The sequence below is a fragment of the Myotis myotis genome, unplaced genomic scaffold (assembly GCF_014108235.1).
Source record: "Myotis myotis isolate mMyoMyo1 unplaced genomic scaffold, mMyoMyo1.p scaffold_m19_p_17, whole genome shotgun sequence".
Classification (NCBI taxonomy): Eukaryota; Metazoa; Chordata; class Mammalia; order Chiroptera; family Vespertilionidae; genus Myotis; species Myotis myotis.
Window position 1 is genome coordinate 24,290,589 of NW_023416321.1, and position 12,880 is coordinate 24,303,468.

General features: G+C 44.8%; 1 protein-coding gene across 4 annotated transcripts in view; it reads left to right on the top strand.

Moving 5' to 3' along the window:
• Positions 1 to 12,880, top strand: part of RNF43 (ring finger protein 43) — a 68,267-nt gene that overhangs the window by 43,001 nt on the left and 12,386 nt on the right. For all 4 annotated transcript variants that reach the window (XM_036341767.1, XM_036341763.1, XM_036341765.1 and 1 more), the window contains one exon: positions 8,957 to 9,079. In XM_036341767.1, the coding sequence (XP_036197660.1) occupies positions 8,957 to 9,079 (123 nt within the window). The remainder of the gene's footprint in view (positions 1 to 8,956; positions 9,080 to 12,880) is intronic.

Consider the following 12,880-nt stretch of genomic DNA (forward strand, 5'->3'; position numbering starts at 1 on the left):
CACTGAACGACTCAACGTCTAGATATGTCAGTGAGATCAAACATGGGTAGACAAAGAAACCCCCAAAGGAAAGAGAAGGAGGACTCTCCAGAAAAGCAGCTAAGTAATACAGAGGCATGCAACATGACAGAAAAAGAATTCAGAATAAGGGTCCTAGAGTGCATAAACCGGATGGAGGAAAAAATCGACAACCTCAGCAAGAAGCAAGAAGAAACAGATGAAAAAATCGATAACATATGGAAGAAGCTAGAAGAAACAGATGAAAAAATCGATAACATATGGAAGAAGCTAGAAGAAACAGATGAAAAAATCAACAACTTAAGTAAGACCCAAGAAGATATGAAGAGTGATATAGCTGCAATGAAAAACTCCATTGAAAGTATCAACAGTAGACTAGGAGAAGCGGAGGACCGAATTAGTGATTTAGAAGACAAGGAAGCAAAACACACCCAAAATGTACTGCAATTGGAGAAAAAAATGAAAAGACAGGAGGAGAGCCTAAGGGAGCTTTGGGACAACATGAAACGAAACAACATACGAATAATAGGGGTACCAGAACAACAGAAGGATGAACAAGGATTAGAAAACCTATTAGAAGAAATAATATCAGAAAACTTCCCAGAGGTGGGGAAGAAAAAAGTCACACAAGCCCAGAGAGTCCCAAACAAGGTGAACCCAAAAAGACCCACACCAAGACACATCATAATTACCATGGCAAATGTTCAGGACAAAGAGAGAATCTTACAGGCTGCAAGAGAGAGACGGAAAGTTACATACAAGGGATCTCCCATTAGATTGTCAAATGATTTCTCAACAGAAACACATCAGGCCAGAAAAGAATGGACGGAAATTTACAAAGTGATGCAAAGCAAAGGACTGAATCCAAGAATACTCTATCCAGCAAGGCTATCATTCAAACTTGAAGGGGAAATAAGAAGCTTCACAGACAAAAAAAGGCTAAGGGAGTTTATCACCACCAAGCCAGCAATGCAAGGAATGCTAAAGGGACTGGTATAAAAATAAGAAATAAAAAGCTCAGAAAGAAAACAGCCACACAAAAACAGAAATGCCTACAAACAAGTACCTTTCAATAATAACTTTAAACGTAAACGGACTAAATGCTCCAAACAAAAGACATCGAGTGGCTGAATGGATAAAAAAACATGACCCATACATCTGCTGTCTACAAGAAACCCACCTCATTAGAAGGGACTCACACAGACTGAAAGTGAAAGGATGGAAAAATATCTTTCAGGCAAATGGAAAGGAAAAGAAAGCTGGGGTAGCAATACTTATATCGGACAAAATAGACCTCAAAGTGAAGGCCATAACAAGAGATAAGGAAGGCCACTTCATAATACTAAAGGGATCAATACAACAAGAAGATATAATCCTGGTAAACATATATGCACCCAATGCAGGAGCACCCAAATTCATAAAAAAACTCCTGGAAGATATCAAAGGAGACATCAACAACAATACAATCATAGTAGGGGACTTTAATACACCACTGACAGCACTGGATAAGTCCTCTAGACAAATAATCAGCAAAGATATAGCAATCCTAAATGACTCACTAGATCAGATGGACTTAATAGACATCTTCAGAACACTTCACCCGAAAGCCAGGGAATATACATTCTACTCAAATGCTCATAGGACATATTCAAAAATAGACCATATATTGGGTCACAAGCAAAGTATCCCCAAATTCAAGAAAATTGAAATCATAAAAAGCGTCTTCGCAGACCACGATGGCATAATATTAGAAATAAACTACAATAAAAACAACCCAAAATACTCAAACACCTGGAAGCTGAATAGCATGCTATTAAATATTGATTGGGTTACCAATGAAATCAAAGAAGAAATTCGAAACATCCTGGAAACTAATGACAATGAAAACACAACAATCCAAAACCTATGGGACACAATGAAAGCAGTCCTGAGAGGGAAGTTTATAGCTCTACAGGCCTATCTCAACAAACAAGAAAAAATGGTAGTAAATCATCTAATTCTACAACTCAAAGAATTAGAAAGAGAGCAACAAGAAAACCCCAGAGTGAGCAGAAGGAAGGAGATAATAAAGATTAGAGCAGAAATAAATGACATAGAGACCAAAAAAACAATACAGAAAATCAATGAAACCAAGAGCTGGTTCTTTGAAAGGATAAACAAGATTGACAAACCTCTAGCCAGACTCACCAAGAAGCAAAGAGAGAGGACCCAAATAAACAAAATCAGAAACGATAGAGGCGAAATAACAACAGACCCCACAGAAATACAAATGATTGTTAAAAAATACTATGGACAGCTCTACTCCAACAAACTAGACAACCTGGAGGAAATGGACAAATTCCTAGAAAAATACAACATTCCAAACTCAATCAGGAAGAATCTAAAAATCTCAACAGGCCAATAACTATGGAAGAAATTGAAGCAGTCATCAAAAAGCTTCCAGCAAACAAAAGCCCAGGACCAGACGGCTTCACAGGGGAGTTTTACCAAACATTCAAGGAAGAACTAAAACCTATCCTCCTCAGACTACTACAAAAAATTCAAGAGGAAGGAACACTTCCAAGCTCATTCTATGAAACCAGCATCACCCTAATACCAAACCAGGTAAAGACAACACAATGAAAGAGAATTACAGGCCAATATCCCTCATGAACATAGATGCCAAAATCCTCAACAAAATCTTAGCAAATCGGATCCAGCAGTACATCAGAAAGATCATACACCATGACCAAGTAGGATTTATCCCAGGGATGCAAGGATGGTACAATATCCGCAAATCAATAAACGTGATACATCACATAAACAAATTGAAAGAAAAAAACCACATGGTCATATCAATTGATGCAGAAAAAGCATTTGACAAAATTCAACACCCATTTTTGATAAAAGCTCTCAGCAAGGTGGGAGTAGAAGGATCATACCTCAACATAATAAAAGCCATATATGACAGGCCCACAGCCAACATCATACTCAATGGACAAAAACTAACACCATTTCCCCTAAGAACAGGAACAAGACAGGGATGCCCCCTCTCACCACTCCTGTTCAACATAGTACTGGAAGTGTTAGCCATTGCAATTCGGCAAGAAGAAGAAATAAAAGGCATCCAAATTGGAAAAGAGGAAGTAAAACTGTCCTTATTTGCAGACGACATGATATTATACATACAAAACCCTAGAGACTCCATCAAAAAGCTACTGGACTTAATACATGAATTTGGCAATGTAGCAGGATACAAAATTAACCCCAAGAAATCCGAGGCATTTCTATACACCAATAGTGAACTTTCAGAAAGAGAGATTATAAAAACAATCCCGTTTACCATCGCACCCAAAAAATTAAGCTACCTAGGAATAAACTTAACTAAAGAGGTAAAAGACCTCTACTCAGAAAACTACAGGACGTTGAAAAAAGATATAGAGGAAGACATAAACAGATGGAAGAACATACCGTGTTCATGGATTGGTAGAATCAACATCATTAAAATGTCCATACTACCCAAAGCAATCTATAAATTCAACGCACTCCCCATTAAAATACCAACGGCATACTTCAGAGATCTAGAACGAACTCTCCAAAAATTCATCTGGAATAAAAAAAGACCTCGAATAGCTGCAGCAATCCTGAAAAAGACCAAAGTAGGTGGGATCTCAATACCAGATATCAAGATGTATTACAAAGCCACTGTTCTCAAAACTGCCTGGTACTGGCACAAGAATAGGCATATAGATCAATGGAATAGAATAGAGAGCCCAGAAATCGGCCCGAACCAATATGCTCAATTAATATTTGACAAAGGAGGCAAGAACATACAATGGAGCCAAGATAGTCTCTTCAATAAATGGTGCTGGGAAAATTGGACAGATATATGCAAGAAAATGAAACTAGACCACCAACTTACACCATACACAAAAATAAACTCAAAATGGATAAAGGACTTAAATGTACGACAGGAAACTATAAAAATTCTAGAAGAATCCAAAGGCAACAAAATCTCAGACATATGCCGAAGCAATTTCTTCACTGATACAGCTCCTAGGGCACTTGAAACTAAAGAGAAAATGAACAAATGGGACTACATCAAAATAAAAAGCTTCTGCACAGCAAAAGAAACCATCAACAAAACAACGAGAAAACCCACTGTGTGGGAAAACATATTTGCCAATGTCATATCCGATAAGGGCCTAATCTCCAAAATTTATAGGGAACTCATACAACTTAACAAAAGGAAGATAAACAATCCAATCAAAAAATGGGCAAAGGACCTAAATAGACACCTTTCAAAAGAGGACATTCAGAAAGCCAAGAGACATATGAAAACATGCTCAAAGTCACTAATCATCCGAGAGATGCAAATCAAAACAACAATGAGGTACCATCTCACACCTGTCAGACTGGCTATCATCAACAAATCAACAAACGACAAGTGCTGGAGAGGATGTGGAGAAAAAGGAACACTTGTGCACTGCTGGTGGGAATGCAGACTGGTGCAGCCACTATGGAAGACAGTATGGAGTTTCCTTAAAAAACTGAAAATGGAACTCCCATTTGACCCTGTGATCCCACTTCTAGGAATATATCCCAAGAAACCAGAAACACCAATCAGAAAGGATATATGCACCCCTATGTTCATAGCAGCACAATTCACCATAGCTAAGATCTGGAAACAGCCTAAGTGCCCATCAGTAGATGAATGGATTAGAAAACTGTGGTACATCTACACGATGGAATACTATGCTGCTCTAAAAAGGAAGGAACTCTTACCATTTGCAACGTCATGGATGGAACTGGAGAGCATTATGCTAAGTGAAATAAGCCAGTCAATGAAGGAAAAATACCACATGATCTCACTCATTCATGGATAATAGAGACCATTATAAACTTTTGAACAATAATAGATACAGAGGCAGAGCTGCCTCAAACAGATTGTCAAACTGCAGCAGGAAGGCCGGGGAGGGTTGCGGGGCAGGAGGTAGGGGGGTAAGAGATCAACTAAAGGACTTGTATGCATGCATAGAAGCATAACCAGTGGACATAAGACATTGGGGGATAGGGGAGGCTAGGGGATTGTCTAGGGCGGGGGGATAAAATGGACACTTATGTAATACCCTTTGTAATACCTTAAGCAATAAAAAAAATAAATAAATAAAAAAAAAATAAAAAAAAAAAAAAAAAAAAAAAAAAAAAGAGCTAATAGTGGAAGTGACATGCTCAAGTTAGCATTTTTGACCACTTTGGCTTTAGTACAGAGAGCTGAGTGGGGTGAGGCGACCCCAGTTAAAAGATTATTTCAATGAATTGGAAGAGCAGTGATGGTGACCTGTGTTAGGGTAACCATAGTGAGAATTGGGGAAAGAGAAATATCGAGGAGACAGAACTGCTAGAATTTTTTGGTCATTGCACATTGGTGGTGGGGGTAGGGGCTGAAAAGGAGAGGAGGCAGGGGGACAACATCTGAAGATAGTCATTCCAATCCCTAAAACAGGGAGCACTAGAGGAGTTTTGAGCGACAAAATGATTAGTTCCATTTTGAACATGTGACATTGAGGCTTCTGCGGGCAGAAACGTCTAGGCTCTGCCTATCGGGCATATGAGTCTAGAACTCAAGAGAAGTCTGGGCTGCATATCTGTAATTAACAGCCTCTGTGTGGAAAACTACCACATGGCCATAGGATTGTCTGGGTCACCCAGGGACACCACGGAGAGTGAAAAGAGAGGAGGATCTAGGACAGAATCCTGGAAGACACCACTAATATATTAAGGACTCATGTTTGGGCCCTTATGCTTTAGGAACGTGGAATTAAAAAAGTAAAATTTCTTGGTCATGAGTTGAGGGAAGGTATCATGTTGTCAAAATCCAATGGAAATTGTTCTCAATTGTGCTTGTTTGTTTTTGTAACCTATCTGATACTATACTTCTTTTCATTTCTTCTGATCTTAGCTGCATACTCCTAGGCATGTTACTTAACCTCTTACTGCCTTTGTTTCCTCATCCTTAAAATGGAGACAATAATAGTTTCTGCCTCATAGGGCTATGAGGATGAAAAGAGTTAATGCACAAAAGTGCTCAAAACAATCAATGGCTCACTGTGTCCATTCAATAAATGTAAACTCTCATCAACATCATCATCAACAGTGGAGGGTTGACTATGTGGTTCATTTGGAGTTACGTGACTCCAGAGGATGGAGTCAGACAGAGCTGGGTTCTGATCTTAACTTCGAGCCTCAAGCTTCTTCCTCTTTAAATGGGGATCATCATACCTACCTCATAGTGAGATCACATCTAAAGGCCCTGGCACGCCAGAGGCATTGACTAATGGTTCATTTTCTCCCCTTCCTTCTTCCCTAGTCGTTCAAGACTAGGGCAGCCTGGTGACTCTGACACCAAGTTTTTCCCCTCCATCTCCTCAGAGGCATCCTTCATTGTATCACTATGGAGGCGTGGGGTGGGGGCAGAGAGGTGGTTAAATATTTGCAAATCCTTCTCTAAACTGCTTTTCTCCAAAGTGACTTTCTCCCCTCTCCCAATTGACCCTCTGGTCAGTGAGAGATGTCTTGGTGTTATCTCAAGAAAGCTGTACCATGGGTAGCATGATGGGGTTGGGGAGGAGGGAATGGGTCAAGCCAAGCAGCAGACGTTTGTGGCTGCAACTTGTTCCTGAAGGAAGGTCTCATATCTGTTCTGTTCGAGCAGTTGACTTTTAACTCACCACACCAGACTGTCACTAGGAAGATCCTTCTCAAATGCAATTCTGTGGTCTGGCTCTTGCTGACCTTTTCAACCCAATCTCTTGCTTTCTCTTTCGCACTAGACCTACTTCCCACAGTCCCTCCCAGCCCTGTGACTGTGCCTCCATGCCTCGGCACAGGCTGCTTCCTCTGCCAGGAAGGCACTCTCCCCTGCAAACACATAGCTATTCAGTCCCCAGGAAGCACTGAAGTGTCCCTGCCCTCCTGCATGGGATCATTAGTCCTCCCCACCCCCACCCCACCTGGCCTTATGCCTTTCCTCAGGCCGTCGCATGCACCTGCGTTATAACATCACAACACAATATGTTTGTACACTAGTCATTGGAGCTTCTCTAAGGCAAGGGCCTGTCTGATTCATCCTCGACTCCTCAATGTTCTGTACAGTGCCTGGCACCAGGGGACTTTTGTTGGTAGAATGAAGAAATGAGTGCTACATGGTTGGGCAGATGGGCAGACAGACAGACCAATGGAGCTTGTTGAGACAGGGGCTGCAGCTTCACTGAGGTGAGAGCACCCAGCCTGTGCCCCAGCCTTTTTCTGGCAGTGAGGGGTGTATAAGCTTTTTCCCCCCATACAAACCATGATCACTAGACTACCACTAGTCCTTAAGTTCTAGGAGCATGAGTGGAACTCCCTCCAATCTCAACATCCCCTGCCCAAAGATTTTCATTCACAAGCATACAGTTCAAAGCAAGGTAGGGCCTAGTTATTGAGAGCCTACCATGTTCCAGGGACTGAGGTGGCACAGCCTTAAAGTGCTTTCAAAAAATGACTGTACTGCCCTAGCAGGTTTGGCTCAGTGGATAGAGCATTGGCCTGTGTACCTCATTGCAGGCTCTTCCCTGGCCCATGCAGGAGGCAACCAATCGATTTGTTTCTCTCACATTGATATTTCTGTCTGTTTTTCCCTCTTTTCACTCTCTCTGAAAATCAATGGAAAAATGTCCTTGGGTCAGGATTAAAACACACACACACACACACACACACACACACACACACCAATGACTGTGCTTTTATTTTATTTTGTGTGTGTGCTTTTAAATCCATCACTGACATTGTCATCTTCATAAATTCAAAGTTCCCTGGTTCCTCTGATGGTCCTTTCTGGAAGTCCTTTCGACAGCAGCAGAGAGGGAAGAGAGGGCAGCTCCCTGGTAGGAAATCCCGTTTCTTGCCAGGACACATTGGGTTTCCACCATGAGGGAACCCCTGGTCCATAGGATGATCCAGGGCCAGATAAATCATACTTTGTTCTCACAGCACTCTGGGAAAATTATATTCAAATGGGTATTTGAATCACTTTGAATGAGAAGAGAGTACATAGAAGGGCTGTCTCGTCCCTGTGACGAGGGGATCCTTTGGTCTCTGTTACAATCACCTTTGGGCCCACTTCCCCCTTGCTCATTGCTCAGCACCAGCAGGGCTGGAGGCTCAGGTCTTGGACTAGATCTCAGAGCCTTCAGAGCCGATGGCTGAGCTGGCTCCATCCCACTGCATTTTTCCTGGAGGACAGGATGAGCCCCTAGGAATTGTGCTGTTCAAGGGTTAACTCTTAGCCAAGCCACACCCCCAAATAGTCTCTTCTCCCTGTCAGCACCCTGCTTAATCTCAGATGGTCACAGGCAGGGGCAAAGGGGGATACTGAGGAGAGCAAGGCAGCACTGAGTGAGAAGACCCAAGCCCAGGAGAGATGGGACTTTATGAGGCAACAGCTGCCGGGGGGCATCGCAAGGGGGCAGGAGACACCAGCAAAACCCAGCACTGTCCTGGGCAGGGGCAAGGAGGGAAGGCAAGATCTGGAAGCACTGATATGGCTTAGTCTGGTGCTTGGGCAGGTAGAGGAATTAGGAGGTGGGAGAGGCAGGGCTGGGGAAAGAGCCCTTTGCCCCTGACCTGTTTGGAAAACCAGGGCTTGAGGGTTGTTTGCGCTGCTTTGCAGCGGGCTCTTCAGTTAGGTCCCCCTTTTGGACGCTGCCCACTCCTAGCCCCCATCTCCATGTGCTTGGCCCTGGCAATGGCAATGGACACTTATTAGCTTACTATGAGGCAATCTAATGAGAATGCTCCCTCTCTCCTAGCACAAGGCCCTGCCTGCTACCTGCATGGAACCATGGAGAAGTGCTTGGCTCTCCCAGCTTCCTCCTGTTTCCTAGAGCCTCCCTAACCAATCCTCTCTCTCTTTCTGCAGTCCCACCCCCTGTACCTGTGCAACGCCAGTGATGATGACAATCTGGAGCCTGGATTCATCAGCATCGTCAAGCTGGAGAGTCCCCAACGGGCCCCCCGCCCCTGCCTGTCACTGGCCAGCAAGGTAGATTCACACTGGAGCCCACGTACACTCTGAACGTCACCCAGCTCTGGGCTGTGAGGCCCCTGTGCTCCCCGGCCCCTTGTCTCCTAAGTGTGCTGTGTGCCCAGCCCAGGCAGGTTTCCCTAAGCCAGGTCTGAGAGGGGTGGGAACTCAGGCCTCTGTCCTTTCCCACTACCCACCTATGAGCAGAACATTAGATTTTTTTTTTTAATTTCATTTATTTCAATGGATTTTTGAGAGAGAGAGAGAGACAGAGGAATAATTTGTTATTCCACTTTATTTATACACTCATTGGTTGATTCTTGTACATGCCCTAACCGGGCACCGAACTCGCAACCTTGGTGTATCAGGACGATGCTCTGACTAACTGAGCTGCCAGGCTAAGGCCATACCAGCAGAACCTTTCACTGTCACCTAGGGCATGTGCTCTACCCCATCTCCTCCCCCATCACCTGTAAGTTCCTGAGCTGCCTCCTCTGCCATCAGAGCAAAAAGGGTTGGAGGGCTTTTCTGTCCATTGGAGCTGTTTGCCTAGCACCGCAAACGAACAACAGGAACAGAAGCCGTTGCCCCACCTTCAGAGAGTTCCTGCTCTTCCTCCCAGATTGCAAACTGGTGGCCTCACATTTCCACGGGCACCGCTGGCTGCAGCTGGCAGCAGCTGCAGCCTTTCCAGACGTGCGCTGTCTGGTTGTGTGCTCCCCGGTGGGTAGCAGGCCCTGGAAATGTTTGCATCCGTGACCCCCGCTTTAACATTCGTTACTGTTTTCTGTGTGCTTACCATGTGCCAGGCGGGACGTGGGACTGATTCTTATATATATGGTATCATTTACTTTTCACAATAATCAGGAAAGCTAGACATTATTATCCGTAGTTGGCATATAAGGCGAGTGAGGATCAGAAGGTTTAAGTAACTTGCCAGGATGACACAGCTGGGAGGGGTGGAGCTGAGATGTGAACTGAGCCCTGTCCAGGTCTCAAACATGGGCTTTTACTCTCTCTGCTCTGTTGCCTCCCATTCTGGCTGGGAAAACTGAACACACGTGAAAAGATTCTCATGGGGACATAAGCCAGAGTGTGGTTAGATTGTGCGGCACAGTCATGAGGACTTGGGGGTCGAGGTCCTGTGCCCAGGCCCAGGTCCCCAGAGGATTTTCTGATCCTCCTTGAGGGCTGTTCCCTAAACCACACGTCTCAAGGAAACAGCCGGGGTTCTTATGTGATCCCCCGGGGGCAGGGATGGGGGCAGGGTTCTAAATGTGGTGCCCACAGGTAGGTGAGGATGTCTCCCAGCCTGGCCATGCGCATGCAGAGGGGGCTCCTGGGGAGGTGAACAGGAACACCTGAAGGAGCTGGAGAGAGTGGTGCTCTGCTCGGCTGTGAGGGTCCTTAGGCAGCAGGACTGTGTGAGGCTGAAGCTGCCCTGCTTCGGGCCATTTCATTGCCCTTGCTTTATGGGCAAATGTCCATTTATTCATTTGGTAGACAAGATGCTTGGTGTTAGGTAGTGATAATGTGAATGGAGATTGTGTGTGTGTGTGTGTGTGTGTGTGTGTGTGTGTGTGTGTGTGTGTAGAGGTGGGGGGAGGGGGAGTAAGAGAGGGGAAGGAGGGCTCAGAGACGCTGGGCTGTTCCCCCAGAGCAGTGTGTGAGTTCACATGCCTGCGAATACTTGGCACCCTGTCAGGGCGTGCCCACTCGGTGGCTTCCTTTCCGCACACTCCTGTAGCAGAAATGAGGCCTGTGCACAGACCCCGGGAGGCAGGGAACACGTGGTCAGTACTCTTGGAGCTACTGGACCTTGCTGGGCCTTTGTTTCCACCACCATAAAATGGGGCTTTTATTTCCCACCCCAGTGATTATTGTGAGGATGAAAATAGTGTATGTTAGGCAACAAATGGTGCTTGAGCTAAAACAAACACACACAAATCTAGGGATTTAGAAGAAGCACCGTGGCCACTCTCCTGTGACCTCATCTTTCTCAGCCCCCTGCCCATGCTTTCTCCACCTCCTTCCCCCACTGCACTCTCCCTTGGCTTCTCACCTGGCAGCTCCCCATTACTGGGTGGGAACCTTGTAGGCACTGTTCTAGCCCCAGGCTGCCCCACTGGTCAGGGACAAGGCTTCCCTCAGGTCTCAACCTTTGACCTGACTGAGTAGCTCCTACCTGGGATCCTCTGGCCCAAAGGAGGTCTGTGAAGGTAATAATGTGGGTCTTTGAGCTCCTTCCAATATTTTAGAGTCCCATAGGCTTAACTAAAATATTCCATTTTTGCTTTTGGTTGGAATTCTAACAGCTCAGTGTGTTCATACAAGTTATCTCATAGGAAAATGTGATATAGATATACAGGTGCAGCTAATCAGGTTAAAATATATATATATAAATAGCTCGGGAGTTGCATAGGTAAAGGGTGGGTCTTTGGTAAGGAAAGTTTGGAAACCACTGACCTCAGTCACTTTGCTCTGACATATTGGTTAGTGTCAGTGGTTCCATCACCACTGGCAGCTGAGGCTCTCGAACCAGGCAGCCCTGGGCCTGAAGCCTGGTGTCTCCACTGTCCCTCAGTGTTACCTGGACGTTTTAGCTCACTCACCTCTCGGAACCTCTGTTTCCTCATCTGTAAAAGAGGAATAATGATGGGACTTACGTCAGAAGGTAGTTATGGTCCAGATGGAAGCTTTTAGCCTTACACTAAACACGTAGTAATCATGCAATAAACGATTGCAGCATCACTATTGTCGTCATCATCCCATGCTTTCATAGTGACGAGGTCGGTTTTTTCTTTCACTACTATCTCTTGATCTCTGAAACCCTCATCATAATTCTTCTGGACTCGTCCATTCTTGTCACCACCACTCCCTCTCCCCCTATCCAGTCACCCAAACTGCTTGCTGTATCTTTATAAACAACTCCACAGCCATTCTCGTGATTACCCAGGCCTTTGTCACCTCGTGCCTGGACTAGAGCAGTGGCCTTTTGCCTGGTGGAAGGAGCTGGCTCTGAGGGCAAGCAGATGGGCACAAACCCTGCCTCCCTTACTACAGAGACCACTATCTGGTAAGCGGGCACTCACCAGGCTGAAGTCCTGAGTTTCCTCCACTCAAAAGAGGGGCCGAGCCCTAGCCGGTTTGGCTCACTGGATAGAGCGTCGGCCTGGGGACTAAAGGGTCCCAGGTTTGATTCTGGTCAAGGGCATGTACCTTGGTTGCAGGCATATCCCCAGTAGGGGGTGTGCAGGAGGCAGCTGATTGATGCTTCTCTCTCATCGATGTTTCTAACTCTCTATCCCTATCCCTTCCTCTCTGTAAAAAAATCAAATATATTTTTTTAAAAAAGAGGGGCCGATGACCATCTTACAGAGTTGTTGTGAGGAGTAAATGAAATCATGGACACAAAGCACATCGTAACAGCAGATGTAATAATAACCAATAATTAAGGAATGTATAGTGCCAGGCACTATTATAAGGCTTTACGTGGATTAAGTTATATAGTCCTTAGAACAACCCTGCGAAGTAGGTCCTATGATTACCCCCAGCTTACAGAAAGGAAAACTGAGGCACAGAACAGTTAAGTGATTTGCCTAAAGTGTCATAGCTAATAATTAGTAGCAAATTCAGGACTCAGACCTAAGCAGTCTGGGTAGAGTGGGTCTCAATAAAAGTCATATCCCTTCTACTTCCTCCTCCCCTTGCTTTCAAGCCCAGATTAATCCCCCCTCTTCCTTCTACTGTATCTTTCCTGACAGGCCCAGCCCAGCTAGCCCACTAGGAACAGAAATCTCTCACTCCTGGCACATTGCC